The 23,835-nt window shown below is 41.5% G+C and overlaps 1 protein-coding gene across 2 annotated transcripts in view; it reads right to left on the reverse strand.

The window, feature by feature from the left end:
- MAP2K5 (mitogen-activated protein kinase kinase 5) overlaps positions 1-23,835 on the reverse strand; it is a 120,785-nt gene that overhangs the window by 60,546 nt on the left and 36,404 nt on the right. For both annotated transcript variants that reach the window (XM_061446558.1, XM_061446557.1), the window contains exons 9-14: positions 19,137-19,176; positions 15,049-15,117; positions 14,872-14,953; positions 12,303-12,364; positions 7,516-7,564; positions 381-454 (exon numbers count right to left, since the gene is read on the reverse strand). In XM_061446558.1, the coding sequence (XP_061302542.1) occupies positions 381-454; positions 7,516-7,564; positions 12,303-12,364; positions 14,872-14,953; positions 15,049-15,117; positions 19,137-19,176 (376 nt within the window). The remainder of the gene's footprint in view (positions 1-380; positions 455-7,515; positions 7,565-12,302; positions 12,365-14,871; positions 14,954-15,048; positions 15,118-19,136; positions 19,177-23,835) is intronic.

Here is a 23,835-nt window from a genome sequence, read left to right on the forward strand (position 1 = left end):
AATTAATTAAAATTTGTGCTGCACAGTGTAGAAGCCCACCACTATTGTTACTCCCAATATTAATTTTTATTGTGGGCCAGTTGGGCTCCCCAGACACGTCTCTCGTTCTGCCCTCCCTTTTGTCTGGCCAAAACGCTTTCAGATCAAAGCTGCATATCAATGAAGTTTGCTATTCGTAAGTAGTAATTACAATATCAGCAGTTTTTACTGTCATTAAACAATGAACAATCATATTCAGATGAAGAAAAGTCACCCAGAGATTAAAAATGAATAGGGCTCTCCCAGCAGAGGGGAGCTTGCTGTGGGGCTGTTTGTCTGGCAGCCAGGTGATTTCTGACATTAGGAAGAGAGCAGGCACATATCGAAAACGGGGGAATTACCTGTGTGCTGACCCCAAAGTCACACAGCTTCACCTGGCCTCGTGTGTTCACCAGCATATTAGATGGCTTCACATCTGTTGGGGAAACAAAGGTGTATTCTCTAGATTATGGCATCGTGTACACAGGGATCCTTACCAATATCAGCGCGATGGATTTTCACAGGAAATATTTCAGATATATTTCAAATGCAGCCTCTGGTTTGCAGCAGTCAGTAGCACAGACATTGTATCTCAAATACTAATAATCCATGCTATTAAATCTGCAGGTCACACCAATGTGGGGGGGACAGCAAGAGTGCTGGAGAACAGGACCTAGAATTCAAAGTGATCCTGGCAAACCGGAAAAATCAGAGTGAAAACATGAAATTCAATAGGGACAAATGGAAGCACTGTGTTTAGACAGGGATTAATCAACTGCATAAACACAGGATTAAACAACTGCCTGGAGCGTAGGCTGGAGCAGGTCTGCAAAAAAGGATCTGTGGCTGATGGTGTGAAGTAGAAATGGCTGACAGGGAACAAAGTGTCACTGGGCGATTTAGGGACAAGCCAAAAGCAACAGTGCAAAGAGTGAAGCCTGGTTCTGTACCAAGGGATAGCTGGGCTGACCTTTTACCATTCATCCCAGCCTTGTGACTTTGCATTTTATCTCTGCAATTAACCCTGCCTCCCTCTTCTCCAACACCTCTCACCTAATTCCACATGGTGACAAGAGCAGAATTTAATATTCTATGAAAATTACAAATACAAAGTGTCCCCCACAAACACCTGTATAAGGACCACAAGCAAAACAGCAAACATACAAGCACATTTGAGCTGCAGGAACACAGAATGGAGCTCTGCTCTTGGGCACCATTCTTTAGAGCTACTGGCTTCCACCTCCATGGCTTCTACTGCATAACACAGCTCCGATTGCATGCATTTGGAACAATGCCTTAAAATGATTACTAATGATTACTAATCATGCTCCAGCAAATTAAACATCTATGTACATCGTAAAGCCAGATAAGAACTTAATGCTGACCCCCTGATGCCAGAAGAAGTTGGTTTACTTCTGCTGCATACTCTAAAATCGATGTGTGAATAAACTCGATGGTAGTGCAGGAAACACTGAGCATCTTTTCTGTGCCAGCAATGCCAGTTGGAAAGTACCATGTGCACGTTATGGCCTGGCTTTAACTTGGGAAGATTAGAGCACAGTGGCTTTGCCTAATCACTGCTTTCTTCTGTCAAAATGGATTAAAAGCAATAGCTTGTATCTCTGCCTTCTTTAAAAGTGAACACTAGTTGGGTGCAGATGGATGAAACCCAACTAGAAAAGAACCTAATTTTGTTTATCATTAAGTTTGCCTTTGTTTAGCAGATGTTTCCTGGTACCACAGTAGCTTGCTTAATTTGTCTCTGTAATGTAGAAATGTATAACCTCAATTAACAAGCTGATTAAATGCTTTCCTATATATGAGAGAAAAAAATCCAGTTTAAAAATGGAAGCATCCAACAGTACACTATACAGCTTAAGAAATTCTGCACATTTTAAGTTAGGTATTAATAGTGCTGGTATGTTTTGCTATTTCCCTCCAAAGCCAAAAGAACAATCAGTCGTGAGTGTCTCCATCATGTTACAGCATCAACAGACTCAGCATGTTATCCCAATCTCATCTCATCTTTAGGAATTCAATCCATGTGCTGCATTTGTGATGGATTTTTACCCATTCCACACCACAGGTGATGAGCAGAACATTGCTATGGAGCCATCCACATGGTCACCAATCTCCTGTCCACTTCCCAACAGCGTTTTAGGAATATGCTTTCTAACTAAAACTTCAGGGAGACTCAAAGGTTTCCTTGCGGCAGCTCACAAACAGCACAGACCTCGGATGCTGACTGACTTCACTACATCTATCAAGACATGATGAGTCCATCAGAGGCTCTACCCTGAATCCTGAGGAGAAAAGGACATTGCACAGTACTCCTGTTTAACCTTTTTTCTAATAATATGGCAGCCAACAGAGCTACCTACATCCTGGGTTTGTGCTGAATTGTTGGAGCAACCTGGTCTAGCGGAAGGTGTCCCTGCCCATGGCAGGGGGTTGGAACTGGATGAGCTTTAAGGTCCTTCCAACCCCAACCATTCTATGTGCTCCAAGGGCATCCCACAAGTCCATATTCCCTTAACACAAGTCACTGGAGGAAACCAACATGTCACGTTTGTCCCCCGTCCCACAGGGGCTGCCAGCTCTCACCAAGTTAGAACCAATGTGTCCAGCTATGTGACCTTGTGTCACTGGGGATCCGCAGACCCAGCTTCCTTTCCCCGGGAAAGGACAGTAAGCTAATATAATTAAAAAGAACATCTGTCATTCAATGAGCATTGCTTGATCCTGAAATCCCTCCACAAACAATAATAAAAGGAGAAATTCCTAAAAGAAAAAAGCAATCAGTGGTCAGCCCATGAAGGAAGGGAAGCCTCAGCCCACAAAGACAGAGAAGCCCAGGAAGAAAGGGCAGCTTGTGCAGGCTGGGGCCTCCACTGAGCAAGCTGTAGCCAAACAAGCACTGCTATAACAAAAACACTATCTATCCTTGCAGAAGAATTTAACTAGCACCACAAATAGGGGGTTTAAGCAAATATTTGCTATGAATTCCAAGGGTTGTGCTGGTTTCCTCAAGAAGAAAGGGAAGTGACAATCCTCAACGAAGATGTCACTTCAAAGTATCTCGCATCGAAAGTGGGGAGAAAAATCGCCCAATCAGTAAATTAGCCTTTTTGTTTCGTGAACAGCTTCAGTTAATGGGTTAAACATTTCTTTTTGGTTTTGGAAAACAAATGTGCATAAATAATGTTCTGCACCATCTGCTTGTGATTAATATTACTGTTTAGAAGTGAAAGAATTTAAACAAGAGCCAAAAGGGGTCATTATGCTCCCATTACCAGTGCTTGCTTAATACAAATGATTTCCATGAAGCATCATTATAGAGGAGGAACAAGTCCTCTTTATGATATATCTGCCTAAGTAGTTTCACCTCTCTGCAAATAAATGGGACCTCCAAAGCTCGTGTTTACCAGTAAACAGAACTGTCACGGGTTCAGCTTTGTGAACACCAAACATTTCATCTTGTTTTATTGAAAGCAAACGGATTGGTGATTGTGAGGGGAAAAAAACCCCAACAAAACAACATATTTCTGAAAGCTGTCTCTTGACTTTTCCTGTCTTTTAAACATATAAAACCACAGCACGCGAGGTTCAAGGAAGAGGAGATACAAAAGCACAGTTCTACCTGCAGACAGCTCACAGAACACTGCTGTTAAAGAGAAGCTGCTGGGAAAATGACAATACTTCCTTGCCATAATGACTTCCTCAGCATGCTTGTTGCAAAGGCCAGGAGTATTTTGTTGCAAATAAGCTCAAGTGGTCCATGAGTGTGCATGTATGTGCTTAGCTACACGTGAATATGCAGAGGTATACACACACATGCCCTAGTATTTTTGTTTGTGCTTCATTACATTCTGCACTAACAATTTTCTCCCATAAAGCTAAAAAAAGGGTGGGTGAAAAATCAGATATACTGCTCTGGGCACCTCTGGTGAAATCCTCAGCAAACTAAGATGGGAACACTCCTTGTCCCTGTTGCAGCAATACCTGCCCCTACCAACCACCACTCCTCAGCTCCAGTAGCTTGTCAAAACAAAGAGGATTTGAATATCCTTCTATGGGAATAACCCAGGGTAAAAAAGAGATGGTCTGAGGGATGCACAAACCTCCCTTCTCCTTCACCCAGCCACCAACAGCCTGGGAACATCTTGAGATCATCAACTCTGCTCAGCCTCACGCATCACAAATCGGAAGAGACCTCCAAAACTCTGACAGATCTAAAACCTGCTCAGAAACCAAGGGACCCAAACCAGCACAAATATATACCAGCCCCCAACACACATACAAATACAGATGAGCACAATTAAACACAAGTGGGTAACATTGATTTCATACATTTCCTTTAATAAGGAGGTGTGAAGAGAAAAAAACGTAGTAGATAAAATGCATACGGTCTATACTTATTCTTGAACTTAACAGATTTTGGTTTGTCTTTATACAAACTTTGACTTTGTACATGATTAGACTTGTTTAATTGCTAAATCTGTTTTAAATCTAAGTTAATTTCTCATTACCCTTCCATTTCTACTTCTTATCCTCTGGGGAAAAGAGCACACTTATCATTGGGACATTCTCACATCTTCCAAAGAAGTGCTGTAGGTGTTAATCTTATGTTTATGTTTGATGTGGGTGCGATGACTAAGACTACAGCGTTGGGTTTATTAATATGCACGGCTATCACCTCATTAGTTGCAAGGTTTGTTTTGAAGTTAAGCTGTAATATTTGCTGAAATGTCTGATCTGCAATAAAAGACTTGCTCATTGTTTGTTTCCTTTGCTTTAATCCATGCTCTAGTCACAAACTGTCTTTGCTGCGCTGCCTTACACAGCTTCTCCACCTTCCTTATGCCGTGGTGGAAACTCTTGACTCCTTAGCCTATGTGAGCTTCCTGCATGATCTTCTGCATGTGACAGCAAGGAAGTCAGGGTTAAACTGTCTTTCTTTTACCTCTGATGCATTAAAACCAGTAGCCAGAGATTACTCTGAGAAGCAGGCATTTCCCTGGCATGGTATTACTTTGTACCCATTTTTAAAACAGAGAAGTACACACACTTTTTCTGCGTCCTCAAAACAGACAACGAGACTGAAAACCTTGAGGAAACTCTGCTGAACCTGGAATTCTACTTATCCCCTCCATGGCACTCTGCAGGGCTGTTCTCACCTTGGTCATTCCAGCAACAGACCAAGGCCAGAAACATCTGAAGTGTGATGAAAAATCAGTTTCTGCGCTTTTCTTTAGGCCATGGCAAGGACCATACATAATTCATCAAAAACTCAAGAGCTGCTCTTCAATCAAGGCAGTGAAACCCATATAAAAGGGGGGATTTTGTTTTACTGGCAAGGTAAAAATCAGATCCAGGTTCTAAATTTACAGCAGAACAAACAATAAAACGTTGCAGTTATAGTACTTATGCTTGCCCACAATGCTCTCTCCAAATCACATTGAGGAGGTGACCAGAATCTTAAATGAGAAAATGAAAAATAAGATTCAAATGTGCCTTTTTTCTTTTTGGGTGTTACAAAAGTATGGCAATAATGTGTAGTAATGTCCAGCCATGGATGTTCCAGGTACCTTGTCATTTATTCTGACAATTGCTGTAGCAGCTCTGGCATCTAGACTGTTCATCCTCTTGCTGCAAGTGGATGGAGCTACTAAATCTGCATCTGGCAACATCCAGGATAGTAGGTGAAATGTTGAAACCATCATCAGAAATGAAGCCTCCATGGCAACTTGTGCCTGCACTGAGCTGGTCATGGATTCGGGGTTATTTCTGTTCTTTTAATCCAGCAACAACCAAGGGTCAAATACACTAGCAGCCTTAGTGTTTCACTGAGCCTCTAATCGGGGGTAACAAAGCCAAGACCTTAACTTGATCTCTACTCACTCTTCTGGCCACAGGCCTTTTTCTACCATCTGGGAGAGAGCCTGTGCTCTCACATCACAATGACCTCCCAAGAAGGAGACATTGTGAAACTGAGGAGGAATCCAAGCCAATGTCCTGTTGCACAGCTGCTCGCTGGGGCACTGCACAAAGGCAGGCTCGATCTCCTCCTCCATTCAAACTCTCCACAAAAGCCTGAGGACAGTCCGAGGTCTAAGGATGGGCAGGACCTCAATACATACCATAATCAGTGTTTCCCGTTAGCATGTTCTTACCACTCAGAGTACAGATTTCTGGATGACTCTCCAGAGGTGTCCAGTTCCTTGCTCTGATCACACCAGGACACCAGGCACACAACCTAGGCGTTGCTCATCACCTTGTTCAGCCTTCCACCTACCTCTCAGCCACTCCAGAACCAGTCACCCCACAAGAAATGCTCTTACCTACTTGGTCTGCAACTTAAGAATTTCTATGTGTCTCTCTACTTTACCCTTCTCTTTCAATCCCAAATGATGTCGGTTACTGCATGCTCCAACTGTGCACTCGGGCTGAGTGAGCAGATGGGTTAAATTAAACAGTACTGTTAGCAACATTAGGAACCAAAGCAGTTACTTTCAGACACTTTAGACACATTATAAATGTAATGAGTTTTCCTTTTTTTGGGGGGGGGGGTGGGGGGTGGTGAAGGGTGAAGAGCTTCTTTGTTCTTTAAACAGCGTTTTCCACTGTTCCAGAAATGGCACTGATTTTGAAAGTTCTAATACATCTAAATTAATTTTCCACAACAGGTATATTCGTAACAAAATAAAATAACATTTAAAAGCAATAACTAGATTTTAGATTGGATCTAAGGAGGAGATTCTTTCCTGTTAGGGTGGTGAGGCACTGGAATGGGTTGCCCAGGGAGGTTGTGAATGCTCCATCCCTGGCAGTGTTCAAGGCAGTGGACGAAGCCTTGGGTGAGATGGTTTAGTGTGAGGTGTCCCTGCCCATGGCAGGGGGGTTGGAACTGGATGATCTTAAGGTCCTTTCCAACCCAAACTATTCTATGATTCTAAATGAGAAGTTTAAAAAAACACGGATGAGCTTCAGGAAGGAGAACAAACTGCAAAACCCCAAAATAAAATGCCTTAGGTGCAAACAGGGTTAAAGGTTCTTTCACTGTTCGTGACCATGTTAGAGGACAGTGGGCCATGTTTTTAGAGACTCTTGCAGCGCCTGTGGCTGTCACGTGAGGTTTCTGAGGTACATAAGAAAACTCATTATCCATCTTCTATTTTCAATCCCAGGCAAACACCTGATTTGCCTTGCTCATTTTGCCACTGGGCACCTGCCTGTAACACTGAGCATCTCCATCTCCATAAAATTTGTTTCTTTCTTCAGTCTTTTTCTTTGCAGGGGAACAGGGATGGCAATAAAAGAGAAGAGCAGTAAAAATATTTTATCAGAAAACATGCAAGGCTAATGAGCAAGATTCATCCTGCATTACTCCACTGGAATCAAAGCAGATGTTTATAAGATCTACTGTCTCCATAGCAGCGTTGCTAATATAAAATAATATGGTATTTCACTGGAAAACAGAAAACATCTGTTACTCACCTCTGTGCAGAATCTTTAGACTCCATAAATAGGTAAGGCCTTTCACAACCTGAATTGAAAAGGAAAAGCAACACATATTAAAGATTCCTGGTAAGAAATACTGCACATCTCAGCTTGCACAAGTCATTAAAGACCCAAATTCCAATGAACTATGGAGCCAGGGCCAGAAAGTGTGGAAGGTGTCCCTGCCCGTGGCAGGGGGTTGGAACTGGATGAGCTTTAAGGTGCCTTCAACCCAAACCAGTCTGGGATTCTGTCACTGGATCCAACTGCCACTCTATTTCATGCATACAATATGATTATAACAATCAAACAAGCCCATCAGTCCACTCCCTAAGACAGCAGCTGGGTGTTACAAGTCATCCTCTCTGCAGGTTTTGTTTCTGTAAGTAATTAACCACCCATACTCTTGCATTTTTAACACTCTGATTTTCCCCTAGATTTACTACAAGCCCAGAGAGCAAGATTCAACAAACACATTTCTCCTCCTGCTCCTTTTTAACCCGACCCATCCCTGCTCTCAGCCAGCTTTCTTTAACAGAGCAAATCTTTCCTATAAAGTTTCCATCTCTGAGACGACATTTCATTCACTTCCCTGACACTTTGTGCATCTCCAGAACAATAAAGCATTCCCGACAGCTGTGAAGTTGTAGGAGTTTTTCACTCAAAACAATTACATTCGTTGTCCGAGTAGACTGCAATGAAATTACTTCTGTTACAGTGATCAAGCAGAAGTGCTAAAAATATCATATAGCATGAAAGCAGAGAGCATAAGGATTTACAGCCATCCTATTGGATTAGAAACTCCTTTTAGAACTTACTCTGTAACCAAAACCAGTGTCAGTGGAATCACAATCTCTTTTATACAGCAAATTATGATTCTGGATCCCCAACAAACTGCTCTAGGTGGCAATTCCTCAGTGTTTAACTCACACTTCATACCCATCTCATGGCCTCAGGTGCTAAGTCCCTGTAACAAAAGTCAAATTCTGCGCGCTCAGTGGTGTGCCCTTCTTCATGTTGGCCTTTCAAAAAGCAAAAGAGGGGAATTGTACTTACACAGAATTTTGTCATAAGAAGAAGGCAAAACCAAAAAGTATTTATACAAAAATAAAGAAAAGGGGTGCAACATCTCAGGCTTGCTCATTGGTGAAACTGCTTCTGATGACAGTAAGCTGCTCTGATTATTAAACATCTATTTGGACCACTCAAAATCTTTAAAACCATTATGAAATTATTTAATTTAAAGCATGCATTCATAGAAAAAAAGAAATGTTTCCTATGGGGGAAAAAAGTCAACAGCTGTGAGTTATTAAACACCTTTATTATGGAACATGTGCTGGATAAGCAGTTATGAAAGACACGGCATTAAACAAACTTTCACATTCCAGTTCTCTCAGTATCAGTGTGCAAAGGAATGAAAAGATCTCTTCCCTTTATCCTGGGCTGCAAAGATGCGAACAGGAGCCCCCCCAGATGGACTAACTCAGAGGAAAGCACCGTTCCTCACTTACCTTACATTTGCCTATTAGGAAAGGACTCTCAAGTATTAAATATTATTCTAAAATGGTGCTGGAAGAGAGTATCTTTTGATTGAACATCTAGCAGGAATTATTGGTATTCAGTAAAGCAGGTTTTACAACAATGGCTTGACAAAGCCTTGACACAAAAAGTACTTCTACCTGCTGTCAATCACCCACTCTCTTGACAGTTCAAGTGCACATCCTTTCAGGGAGAACTTCAATCAACATTAGCACTCAAAATACAGTGCACAATGTCACTGCTTCAGAAATTGAAGTGAAAATAAATGTGTGAAGTGGCAAGCAAAGGTAGAACAGATTTTACATCGGCGGACCCAAATAAGTACACAACAGTATGAAAGCAGGAGCCACCACATTACTTTGGGTTTCCCAAGATACACTTTTCCTTTGGAAAAGCACACTAGCCCTTCACATAAATAAAGTACACAAGAAGAAGAGAGCTTTCCCATTCTCGTTGATACTGCCTCAATACAGGTGACCAGGGTGAATTTTATTATGAAGTCAGAGATCCCTCCAGTTTCTTGGAGTTTCTCTTACTATTTCATCCTGCTCCTGAATCACAGAATCCTAGACTGGTTTGGTTTGGAAGGGACCTTAGAGCTCATCACTATTTTTAAGGGCTGTCAGTCCACCACTTTTCATGGCAAATTCATGTAACAAGAAAGGAAGCAAGAAGACAATCAAGTCAGAGTGAGAGGAGTGCTGGGATGCTGCTACATGTCTACATGTGCTGGCATCATTTTCCTCTGGAAATGGTTTCTCTTAAAAACTTCTTCAAATACAACAAAGGGATATTCTAATTAACAGATGCACGGGTCACACATATTATTAAGCAGCTTCAATAGACCAATGCATTGTGCATGTCTCAGGAGAATAAAAGACAAATGACTGTGTGCGTGGTGCAATGAAGGTAGAAAGAAAACATACAAAAATTGGGGAAAAAAGACTACAGAAGCTCCAGGTTTTGTGTACAAAATCCATTCATGTGAGCTCCAGCTTTGTTTGATATCCTCCTTCTCCTCAGTACCTGAACAGAAATCCTCCAGGCTTTGGGTAATCTTCCCAAGCTGTCCAGGGTGGGGATTATGGTGTCTGTGGACTTGGCAAAAAGGTGCCCAACCCACAAAATGGGCTGCTGGGCCCTGCTGAAAACATCAGACACCAAGACGCAGGGTTGTGAAGACTTAAAGGAGCCTTTCCTGCTGCCACTGATAAATTCTAGAGAGAACAAAGGCTTTCACTGCCTCCTTCCAACAAGTCTACTATGCCAACTGAGCAAAAAAGCAGCACCAGAGCAGGGGACGCTGCCAGGGCTGGTTCAGCCTCAGCGCACACCTTCTGTTACACAGAAGCAGGAGAAAGGGCCAAGTTCCTTCTCTGAAGGCTCCTGCTCCTTTGTTCACCTCTTTACTGACCCCCTGCACTGCAGTGGGCACAGTACAGGCTGCTAAAGCAGCAAATAAAAGAACTAGAAGCTGTTAAGTATGAGCTCACTGTCCTTGTCTGGGAGTCATGCTCACTAACTAACAGATTCACAGAGAGATGACCCTGCAGGTGAACTATATATATATATATCTCAGGACATAAAAGGTGGGGCTGAAGCATCACCATTATGGATAAGTGAATAATTGGAAGAGAACATCAGTAAAATATCAAGCCAAGGAGCTGGGGAGGATGGGGGAGAGGAGAGACAAAAGTAAGTAAAGGAAATGACAAGGTAAGTTAGTGTGGATGTATTAAATACATAACATGAAGTCAAATGAGGAAAAGAAGAAGGAATAAGCAGATGAAGAAATTCTTTAAGGCCCATCCCAGTATTATTACACTCTACACATGCTACTCAGGAATATGAGGACACTGTTCATTGCTCCATAGGGAAGAAGAGATGAAACGTTTTTACTCTGAACTAAAGGTGAAAAGCATTCAAATTCCATAAGAAACTGCTAGGCTATATAATGAGAAGATTTGAAGCTACTTAGAGGAAACAGCATCAGAGAAGGATGCTCATCACCCTGGGCAGGCCACACAAATTAAGAGGAAAGTAGAGCTGTGAATTACAATGAACAGAGACTAAATAGCTGCCTGTGTTGGATTAAAGGATTTAAATTGTCAGCTTGATGTATAATGAATGTGAAAGCCCAGCACTTAATTAAATGGCACATGATAGAATAACTTTGTTATGCTTTAAACTGCTTAAGTTATCAAAGTATTCCTTATATTTAGCAATTGTTTAGCAGTATCTCCCTCCCCTGGGAAATCCACTAAGACATTGGTCATTTACCCCTTATTCAGCTCTGGCAAAAGATGGGACTTCTGGTTTTTTTTTCCCTTCTTTTGTTGTTCTGTAATTTAGTTTTCAAATTGGAGCCAGTGAATTTCTAGCAGAGCAGCCACTGAAGGCTGCTGAAACACAGTGATGAGCTACCAGGTCCTCCAAGGATCCCATTGTCAACACCTTGTTACCAAACTGAGTAGATATAGGGGATTGATGGTTTTTCCTAGCTCACAGACCATCTCCCTGCTCATCACCTCCAAAATCACTATCAGCTCCTCAGCCATTACTGCTCAGGTGTGAAGGGTCCCATCACTGTAGTAAGAGCAGCCTGTCCCCAGGCAGCCTAGGTCAGCCAAATAAAAACTGCAGCCTCCTCCTTATCTGCATTCAGGAGTACATCTGCCACAGGGGAAGAGAGAAAATGTGTTCTGCCATTGCATTCTGGTACCAGGAGCTGACTTCATCTTTCAGCCTGGGAAGCAAACCTAATTGAGGTAACTTTGTGCAGAACAAACAGTTAGAATGGAAATTACACACGAGAAGCAGCAGATGAGGGAATCACCTTAAAGGCTAAGACAGGGCTTCTGAATCACTTTTTAAAGGAACCATATAGTACAGAAGGACTGCAAGGCTCAATAAAGGCAATCAAGAGGACTGCTCCATCCTACAAGGGTTGACGTGAAGAAACAGACCACGCAGATCTCCAGCAAATTCATGACTTCTTTCCTTATCCCATTCAATTTATCACATTTCTTGAGCCTCTGGCAACTCATGTGCTCGCAGTTCTAAAGGAAGGCTTCCTTAACCCTGGTGTCCTTGTGCACACCCAAGGGTTAGGAAGGACCTTCCCTTTCACAATGAGGACACGGACTCTGGACACGACTTGGTGTCACAAGGGGCATGTGTGCACTCAAATCATTCTGTTACACGCACAATCAAAACCCAAAAGACATAAAGAAAGAAGTACTTACAGCTACTGCTATTCTTCCAAGTACATGCTCTGGAATTTTTCTATAAACATCCAAAGAACCCCCTGCAGGGACAAACAAAATGTGCTTAGATAATACAAAATGAAATACTGCCCCAGATTTGAAGCCACAAGGGGTTTCTAGGCCTTGGTTATTAATAAAAACACCATCAATGATATAACAATAACTGTGTCAGAAATAACTGACCTTAAAAATCTACCAAACTCTGAATAAACACATGGAACAGTACCTGGGGGTCTTTCCACCCACATTACTTATTGCTGCTTGCAGCACTAACACTTAAACTCTTAGAAAAACTCCCAGTCACAAGACAGAATATCAAAGTTGGAGAACTCAAACCCAACAGGCTTGGAGAAACTTCTCAGGAATAAAAAAGTCATCCCAAAAGCAACAGTGGACGTCAGAGTCCTGAGGCTTTTCCCTTATGTTCTGCAAAGGAAATTCATGACCAAACCAGTGTTCAAAACATCCCTAGGGTGAAATTATTGGGCAAGAAAGCAAATTGAAAATTGAAAATTAAAAATACCCAAGTAGAATGGCAAATAAATAAATCAAAGGACAAGTGAATTACAGGCAGAGTGTACTACCATCAGCTTGCAAGAGCAGGGTGTCTTAGTCAAGGCTTGAGGTCCTCAGAGTGCTCAGCACCGATCTAACTCTGCTCTCAGTGCAGCATCTAGGTTTTACTGAGGACACCATTGGGAAAAGAGTGAGGCCAATGTCCAGCAATTAAGAAAACTCTTTACCTGTATTCTTATGCATCAAAATTAAAGGTTGGGATACAACTGGGCAGAGTCCTGGGATTCAGGAAATCTTATAAACTGGCCCAAGACAGTCCAAAGGGCTAAACATTTGTCAAGGTTAAAGCTGCTCATCTGCAGGATGAGAAAGTATTTTTTCTTCTCTTTACCTGTATTCTTATGCATCAAAATTAAAGGTCTCAGGGAAAAAAATGGCAAGGTCCCTTTATTTGCATTTTGTTCTTCCTTTAAATGATTGCTGTTGCTTTCTGCCAGAAGGAGTGCACAACATGAGGCAGACCAGAGGTCATCTCCAGTATAATTCCGAGTAATTAGTGCATGGTCAGTAAACACCATCGTTGTGCAACACCATGAGGGATGCATACCCTAAAGGCTTCAATATTTTCAAGCAAGAATTCAGAACTGGAAGCATTTATGTCCATTATTTTAAACATCTCTGAATTAGTAGGGGCATACACACTCTAGACAGATGCATGGTTTTGGCATGAGCAGATGCTTCCTTACTGCATGGGACTACTCCTGCTTAACACAGGCTTGCAAATCTGAGGCAACTGCAAGAACAGAGCAGAGAAATGGCTAAGACGCACAGCAGGAGAACAGCAAGGAACTGAGCTTCTAGGCTTTGCTGAATAAATGTAGCATTTTCCATCAAAATATGGAAAATCTGAGAGAATATTAGTACTTGGAAACAGGGCACAGTGATGCCTGGGACAGAGGCAGTGAATGTAAAAAGGAAGAAATAACAACAATAACAGACCATTTTAACAGGGAGAAAACAAAATGCACCATAAAACCCTAAAGGTTTTTTATCTTTATATCAGAAAGAATGAAGCTACTCGATGCTTAATGATACACATTTGGCTTTGGAAATTTTTCCTGCCATAAAGCCTTCTCTCCACAGAAAATTGTTTGTGAGATCCTTACTTCTTTATATCCGGCTTAACTGAACCTTTGTGAAAGACCTGGAGAAGGCATAAAATGTTGGCTCGTAAGAAAATCCTGGAGTGAGTAACAGACTATTGCTCCTAACAACAACGTGATGTTAAGAGTTGAACGCTGTGAAGAGGGTTGTTGCGCGAGACACAAGGGGACTGCAGCTGCCATGAGACACACTCTCAGAACTGATACACAGAGGGCAGCAATGATTATAAATTGCTGCAATCACAATGCTTTCCCTGCCTTTTCCCCAAGAATTCCACACAGCACGAAGATTTCAAAGCAAAGCACTAATACATCTCCACAATGACCGCAGCATCAGATGGTGGGGAAGGGGATACTCTTGGTCTGAAGACTCACATTGAGAGAAACAGGAGTACACTCCAAAAGGAGCTCAGTGCCATGCTGCTAAACAGCTGTGTTAGAAAATCATTCCTTGTCTTGCAATTAAGAGACGATTTCCATTGAAAACACACAGGACATTGGGTTAATAGATTTCTTTAAAAGAAAATCTGGTTTGGCTATCAAAACAGGAAAAGTGAGGAACAGCTGTTTTGTCAGCGAGGACAGATTGTATGGAACACTCAAATATCAACCCACAAATTAAGCCAGCATTTATTTCTGTTCTATTTACATTTTCAATAAAAGTAGGGAAGTTACACTCAAGAAAACACAGCAGCCCATGGAGAATGTAACATAAGCCCAATACCAACCTATTCTGTCTATAAACTACCTGTGAAATTATTAATACAGTCATACCACTGCATTTTGCTCTGTTCTGGAAAAGCACATCTTGATATGGTTTTCCCATTAACAGACTTAGCAACCAAAAGCACACTGAATGCACAACTCACCGTCCATGAACTCTGTGCACAGGGAAATCCTGTTTTCTACAAAAAAAGCACCGTAAAATCCTATGATATATGATGAGTCACACTGGGAAAAGAAAGGGAAAAAGAGAGAAGCCTGGTTTAAAATTTGTTGTAAGAAGATTATAAGGAAGAATACTGAAAATGAGAAAATTTATATACCTTGTAAAGAATTTCTAACTCCGACATTATCTGCTTCTGGAGTTCCAGTGTTATATCTAAGGGTATGACCTAAAATACAACACAAGAGATACATGATCACAGTTGACACAAAAAGTGAACGATTCAAAATAAAAACCTGAACATCTGAGTATTAGTAATCTTTATGTGATGAAAAGAAAGGCAGGAATAGATGGAAAGACTATTTTAATATAGCGATGAGCAAAGGAAGGAAATGGAAATGAAAGGACAGATTTATTTACTCTTAAAAGTCAGTTACAAGCAAACTAAGCTATACAGACAATTTTATCCATGAAATATCATCAGGTTTGTGGTTTAACCATTCAACCATGAGATGAGTTTGGCTTGAACACAAGCCGCAGACGTAACGTGAAGAGCAGGAGTGGTAGATCTACAGGTCCCAAAGTGCTGAAGTTAATTCTAAGGGCTGAATACACATAGTACTGGAAGCACCCCTGAATGTCTCATTGGTGCCTTGAAGGAGTGTCTCTTACCATGACCTTTATAGTTTCAGTTTAATATTTATCCCGTTTTTATCTGAATTCCTAACATTGTATGGAACATGGAAAACTGTTAAACACACAGAAAAAATGCAGATGATACAGATGCTTAGATAAGTATCACCAAAGCATTCCTCAAAACAACTACACACCCTGTGACTTGGAGCACTCAGCAGCTCATTCTCATGCTTATTACTGCTTCCTCCACCCAAACCCTCGTTTTCCATCCTTCTGAGCCAGGCTGCTACCCAGGAGTGAAGCACCAAGTGCTGCAGTGAAGGTGGAGATGCAAGTCTGCAGGATTTTCAAGACAGACTCTCTTAATAAGGATGCTGGTTCTGGCAGAACCAGCATTGAAAGTGAACTTTAATATGCAATTCTTTGCCATGATTATTTGAAGACTTCCACATTCAATTATTAAGTACTAGTATATAAACCAAAATAGATTCTAAATGCATTTAGCCACCACGATATTTCACAGTTTGATACTTGAAGCTAAAGGGGAACAAAATGTAGTCAATTTGCAGAATTAGCAGAACAGATATAACAGGCTGCATTTACTGCTGATACAACAAAATACAGAGGCCATTTCCAAACGCACAGATTTTACAGTATCAAAATCAGTCTAAAAGAAAAACCGATAACCTGCGCCTATCAAGACTTTGCTTTAGGGTTATTTATAAAAGCTGTCACTAAACTAAATTGTAAGTGTAATACAGGGCTGCCAAGAAACGTTTAACACACTTGTCTAGATCAATAATCATTTGCCAACAATATTCACTTACATTTTTCCAGCCTGAAAAACTTACAATAATTTGCTGGGATACCATCAGTTTCACCCACTGAATATTAACAGAATTTAATCTTGTCAATGATATAAAATCAGCATTTTATCTCACTAAATACTACTCACAGTGAGAAACTTCCCTGCCTGTTCCCTGGGAAGGCTTCACCGATCTGAACAAGGACTAGTTAGCATGATCAGCGTCAAATACATCACTGACATCCAATCAACAACGACCTGGCATGAAGAAAGGTCTCTGGCTGATTTGCATTAACTATAATTACATACAGACCCTGCATTCTAATAGTGGGATAACCTAGAAAGGCAGAGCTACCCTACTAACAAGTGTTGAGGATACTACTGGGTAGGGCATGTATGGAAATGCACTACAACAGTATGGGAAGCATGTATGGCTTTTGATAAGGGCCTGTAGGGACAGGCCAAGGGGAATGGCTTTAACCTGCCAGAGGGGAGACTGAGATGAGCTCTTAGGCAGAAGCTCTTCCCTGGGAGGGTGCTGAGGCGCTGGCACAGGGTGCCCAGAGAAGCTGTGGCTGCCCCATCCCTGGCAGTGTTCAAGGCCAGGTTGGACACAGGGGCTTGGAGCAAGCTGCTCCAGTGGAAGGGGTCCCTGCCCGTGGCAGGGGTTGGAGCTGGATGAGCTTTAAGGTCTCTTCAATACAAACCATTCTGTGATTCTATGATTTTTAATTTAAATGGTGTGGTGGTCCTCTGGGATTCAGGAAGGGCTGCAAGCATTCCTGCATATCTTTCTTAAGTTCCTGCCTAAAATACAGCGCTTTTGAAGCCACTTGGCACACTTAGAACTTACATTAACTCCACATACCCAACGTTCCAAGTGAAAAGGGTTAATTTTTAAAAGAGGAATACCTGAACATATTTCCTCTGCTCCAGGACAAATAAGGATGAGTTGTCAAGTTAAATACAAGCAGTCAAGTGACTGAATTATAATTTACTCTGTGCTCAATTTAAATTAGTGTGAGGCTATTAAAATATACAGTATAAATACGGCAATTCATCACAAGCTGTCATGGATGACTTCATCTATTTGCTGGAGTGGCATACGTTCCACTACAGGGAACGAGAGCAAAATCACAGGTCAAATTAAGCTGCTATTCTGTTTTAATTCACTTATTTAATCTGTGGCGACATAATTGTCTTTTACAGTATGTACAACTCAAAGGAAATTTGGGAGTATTATAGCTGCTATAAAAATGATTAATCAAATGGTCCATTTAAATGCTAGCTTAAGAGCAGGAGAAACTAAAAGCAGTTGAAGAATGGCAACCAGCCAGTGTACACTCACAGTTTTCATTCAGATTTTCCCCTCTAATTGAAAAAAAGTTACCTGTGAATAATCTATTCAACCCTCTGCACAATACCTAGCTGCAAAGTTCATACAAAATGACATTGGTTTCATCTATAGCGTATGTAGCAGTGGTTTGTTTTCCTATTCAATATATTTACAAGATTCTCTACCATGTGAAAGCATTTTAATCAACAGGTTTTCCAAATGTTTTCTTGTCCTACCAAATCTGTGGTTTATTATCAGAAAAAGCCCCCAAAACACAGAACTTTACTTTCACAGATCCATCCAGTGCTGTTTCTATTAGTGTGGTAATCCTCTGTCAAAACACTTGATCCGTGTGATGATCAGGTCAAGACACTGGCATTACCATCCTCCCAGCCGCTCTTTATTGCTGGGTATGCCTGGCCATGGATGTGTTAAGTCATTTTCTTAATAGAGCAAGCCAGCATGATCGCTGTCATTGCAGGCTTCCTGACCTCCAGCCTGTGAGCAGGTTATTTTACACTATGATAACACACACAGGTTGATGTAATATCTCGTCTGAAATCACACTAAAAAATACAATTGAGACTGACAGGACCACCATGAGTAATAACTACAAGAGAACCCAGTCCCCCAGATCTTCAGGATCCTATTTACCCACCAGGACTAACCAAACCCATGGACTCTTAAGGGAAACGAGGTGAAATTGCTGGGGAACATGCTTTTTGCCACAGGGAGATGATTTCAATTAACCTTGCAAAGGGTGAACTTATTTCCCTCCTGCCTGTGTGAATTTCCTTGTGCTCCACCTCCTCTCCAGGCAACTTCTGGGAGCACCCACAGCTCCCCAGCAGCACAGGGCCAGGGCTGGAGAGCAGCAATGCTGGCACCAAACACAGCTGCCACGGAGGATGCTCTCTGTCGAGCCTGAAGATTACATTAGGAGCAAGAACCAGGATAAAACAGCATCCATACACAACCCAGGCATCTAGGGCAAGAGCGTTTTTAGTGCCATACTGCAAGTTGTAATAAAACAATAAAGTTATTATTTTATACTTAAGTTTTCCATACTTCTGTGCCTATTACACAATTCCTGTCTTACTGCTCGTGACAGATTTAGGTATCATAGAATGGTTTGGGTTGGAAGGGACCTTAAAGCTCATTCAGTTCCAACCCCTGCCACGGGCAGGGACACCTTCCACTGGAGCAGCTTTCTCCAAGCCCCTGTGTCCAACCTGGCCTTGAACACTGCCAGGGATGGGGCAGCCACAGCTTCTCTGGGCACCCTGTGCCAGCGCCTCAGCACCCTCACAGCAAAGAGCTTCTGCCTAATGTAGAGCTTTCCTGCGAAACAATGTGGATTAATGTGATAAACCCAAATGAGATCTAAGAATCAGAGGGAGGGGAAGGAAATCAAGGTCAAGAAAGAATGGAGAGAAAGAAAGAGAGAAAGAAAATTACTGTAATATCTTACCTTTACTGCTAGTATTTTTCCACTAGGGACATGATATGCCCTGCATGAGGGAAAAAATTAAGTAAGTTGAGATCACATAAAATTACCTCTATACATGTGTGCAGCTTGTATCCACTAATTTCATAGAAAAATGACTTGGAGCTAATCTGTTTTACATTAAACCAATCTCAGAGAGCATTTCTAAAGGAAGACTGATGAAAACAATTGATCAAAAGACTATATTTACAATGAAACCATTTAGCAGGTTTTTACATCTGCATGTCTTATATAAAATCTGCACATTGAAGACTTTCAGGCAGCGGAATAGTAATCTTATGGGTATGAATTTATCCATTTTCACATTTTCTTTCAATGAAATAAAATCAATAAATACCCTTTATTCACATAAAAGAAGGTTTACCACACCAGTTTGCAGCCCTATGGATATTTTTAGTGGTAGGACAGTGAGATCCACAGTTCTATCAATTAAAGTGCAGTAAAAGAGGTAATGGCTGATTCTTTACCACAACCTAAGGACCCGCAGAAAACCTGAGTGAAATGACCTTTCTGCATTTGTATTTAAGATTAGCACATGTGTACACATACAAGGTTAGAAAGCATTATTGTTAACACTCACATGGACCCAGAATCATTTCCCACAATATTCCAAATCATTTGTCTTAATTTCTAAAGAAATTGGCTATTTAACACTGACTTCTGCATTCCTGACCACGAATTCCTAAGAAAATAAAAAGGAGGTGGAAAAAAAAGTGTCTACTAAAAATCTGATGGAATTCTGCATAAAAACAAAACCATTAAAGGTTTTCCTCTTCACTAGTTTTATTGTCTCATCCTGATTTATGACTCTATGCAGAGTAATGTCATATATGTGGCACTAACTTCAAAGAATTATAATGTTTTACCACTACATACCTCTAGCAATTATTACTGAAGAAGGAAGTTGGCCTATTGCATGCAAAATCATACATAGCAGAGGGCAGGACTGTTGTTTAATCCTATTTATAACCCTGAGTGTTCATATCATTTATTAATGGTTTGGAAGTTTCTAAAAACTTCACTTTAATTTACTAACTGAAGGATAAACATTTATGTGGCCAAGTGGCATCAGCCTGTAGGAGCAAACACCAAAACTCAGTGTTATTTAATATCGTAACAACAGGCAGGAAGCAAAGACAGCGCTCTGACAGACTGGTGGCTGAGTGCATAATCCATGAATCCCACGGAGTAAATGAACTTTGCTGTAACTAGGGATGAATCAACAGTGGCAAAACATTATGGACTTAAGATGAACAGCAATGACAAGCAAGTGAACAGGTTGAGATAGCATGCTCAGCGTCTGTTAGCTGCCGATGTACTGTGCCGGACAGTTTGGCAACTTAATTAGCCTGTCAAGAAAGCTGATCTTTTTTCCATAAGAGAGATCTCCTGTTTCCAAGTGAATTAAAAGGGAAGACTTGATTATTTAATTATGATGCACGCTAATTCATCCGTGGAAGTTTGGGTTCAATTTCCAGCAGAGGGCAGATACCTGGTTTGGTTTACAGAGCACTGACAGGACCCATTTAACATTTAATTATGGCTGAGCATTGGATCACAAAGGAAATGCCATGCCCATGGGTGCAGCATGACCAGTGGCTCTGCAAATGCCATGCTACCTGGGAGGAACGGAATTTGTTTACTCCAGGCTGATCGGCATCTCAGTTGTCCTGACCTTTCCCAACACAATAACTGTAAAGTGATTAATGAAGTTTGAATAGGAGCTTTGGTTACACCAAAAGACAACTGTACACCTCTGTAGTGCTTTAATTAACAGCTAACACTTCAAATTAGTCTGTAGTTGCTACAGTAATTACCCGTTCCAATGAGCGTGTAGGGAAAACTTTTGTTAGATATTACATACAATTCAAAGTTGGAATTGATCATTTTGGTTACAATCAGCACAGTGAAGGCCTGAAGACTTAGTACCTTTACGTAGGTTCAGAAGGATGCACTGAAATAATCCCACAGAATATTTGCAGCATGAAGAACCTACGTGCTCTGCATACTGCAACCATGAGTTAGTCTGTGGGTATCTATGAGGAGATTAAACTAATATTCATAAAGTAACGTGAAGTCTCATCCCAAGTGTCACCTCTCCCAGACCTCAGTGACACCTTCAGAAGGAATCAAACAAACTCGTCACTGTAGAACCAGATCACCGGATGAAGCAAAGCAGTAAAATGCAAAAGGTTCCTCAGCAAAGCTCATTGCACATTTCAGTGAACACAGGCTTAAAATTCTTCCAGGATGGTAGGCAAGTGGTGTCACCTAATAAACGGTTCCAACTTCTCTTGCTAGGAATGCATTTGAGCAGTGCCTAACCATAAAGACAAGTGGATGTTAAAGAGGAGGGAAAACAGTTGCTAAACAGCTGCTGAACTACTTGAAGACAAATGTAAAGAGCAGGAATTAAACTCATGGAAATGCAAACTATTCAAGGAAAACACTGTTCTGACATTTTGTTCCTTGCATGAACCGGCTCTGGGAAAACAAGTTCATTCTTCCCCTCTTTTTTTGTTGGAGTTTGCTTTTGACCCACTGCATAAAAACAGCAAAAGCTCTATCAGATTATTAGATCTGTGGCTATAAATCATATATTGTGAAGGAGAAACTGCACCACATCAGAGACAGCTTCTGCAACCAGAAGCTTAAAAAGTACTTTCGAACACTCGATGCCAGAGTCAACTACTTAAAAAGTTATCATTGAAACGCTGCTGCACTTTGCCAAGTGCAGGAAGCAGGTTCTGACATGCATTTCCCCTTCCCTCTCCAGATAAGGGACTGCTGTTTAATTAAAACCAAGGTTTAATAACTCCGAGTAGTAACTCACCCAACAAAATGTTTAGAGGTTGCACAAAATGAGAAAGAAATCTGCAGGGAGGATGGAGGAAGGAAAGCAGCAAGTCCTCCTCAGGAATAAAACACATTCCAGCGAGAAAGGGAGAAGGCGTTGCAAGAGCTCAAAGAGGGGGAAAAAACTGACCAAGAAATCTGGGAGATGGGGAAAAAGCGAGTTTTGGGGGATCTTCCTTCCCCCCTGCCCTGGTACACTGTGCTAATGTGGGATGGAGGAAGGGGCCAACATCTCCTTCGGGAAGTTCTCCTAGTGCGCATACAGAGCATGTAACGCTGAGGGGTTGGTTTAAAGCCTCCACACACTGTATGAGAGGATGGCAGACTTCAACCATCACATACTCTGAAACCTTCCCACTGGGGAAAAGAAATTCAAATCCTGCCCATTCCCACGAGAGTTAATTATTCTGAGCCCCCTCCATCCATTACAAGGAACAGCTCCTAAGCAAGACTGGCACAGTTGTGTCAAATATTTTATTAACCTTGACTATTAACCATATCCCCAGATATTTAAAGCCCTGAAGGGACCGATATGAGCCAAGTCCTTTAGCAGAACTTTGTCTCTTCTGCTCTGAAAACGGAGAGGGCCCCTGAGGGAGCGCTGCAAAGGCAGCTTGCCCAGCTCCGTGGCAAGAGCTGGGTTATTTTAGGGAATGAGAAAGGCAGGGTGAGAGCAAGCATGTGCTTTGCTTGAACAAAGCCCTCCAGCTAAGCCAAAAAAACTTGTGATGGACTGTGGAGTACGGCGTGTGCAAACCCTTGTGTTCCAGAAATCAGTATCATGGAAAACTAGAATAGGGCTTTGGGGGAACTGCCAGCTCCTCGGCATCTCTCCCCCTCCCCGCACTGTATATAAGATGTGTTTCTAAAGGAAAGCAAATTAAACAGTGAAAGCAGCAGAGCAGCTGGTTTCTGTTTCAAAAAAGAAAAGGCAGAAAAAGGTAAGTGAATTTTATATTGCCTGCTTTGCTCTCCCTGAGCTCCGCTGCAAAGAAAACCAGAGCAGAAATGTAAGATGCTTTGCCTCAAACCTCTTTACGGAATAAACCACAACCCATCCCAATATTTAATGCTAGCAATTCCAGACACTGAATATGGTGAGTTTCTGATCACTTCAGAAGTAAAACAAACCAACCCAAGCAAACAGAACATGCACAAACTGCTTAATAAACAGCTTAGACGTCAAACAAAAACATTCTCCCTCTTTCAACTTGCTAAGACTTAACAATTTTATATTCTCCCTGTGAGGAATTTTACCTAAGAGCACAGTGGGGAGCTGCACTGCTTGCTGTGATTGCAGTAGAATTCCTCCTAGGGTTAAGCAAAGAACTAACTTCAGGTTTCACATGAGAAGCACTCAAGAGAAACAGCAATTGTCAGTTTGTTTCCTGATTTTTAATTGTAAAGCATTTGCTCACATACGAGTGACTTCAGGATGGTCACATCAGGAGCATGGACTGAGCATGCAAAGATCCCTGAGCTTTCTCAAACTGCTTTTCCTAACAAATGTAATAACTTCTTACTAAAATCTGAGTTTACTATTGAGATACTTCAAGTAAACACAATCTCTATTTAGAAGCAAAAATTCATTGACGTTATTATACCCTGCTGCTAATGCTGGTGCAGAAAGGCACTGAAGGAGCCTGCAGCAGGCTACCACACAAAAGATCTGTCTTCCCATCTGTTCACGCTGGCCACCAGGGTGTATTTTTCTATTTCCTCCCCCCTGATAGCCACAAAAACTATTTCTAATCAATAAGATATTCCTTGCCAAGGGAAAGCCATGACCTGTCTGCTATTCCAATGA

The sequence above is a fragment of the Pezoporus flaviventris genome, unplaced genomic scaffold, assembly GCF_033815535.1.
Source record: "Pezoporus flaviventris isolate CSIRO_AGI_PZ_B2104156 unplaced genomic scaffold, CSIRO_AGI_Pfla_v1 ptg000006l, whole genome shotgun sequence".
In the NCBI taxonomy this organism is placed as follows: Eukaryota; Metazoa; Chordata; class Aves; order Psittaciformes; family Psittacidae; genus Pezoporus; species Pezoporus flaviventris.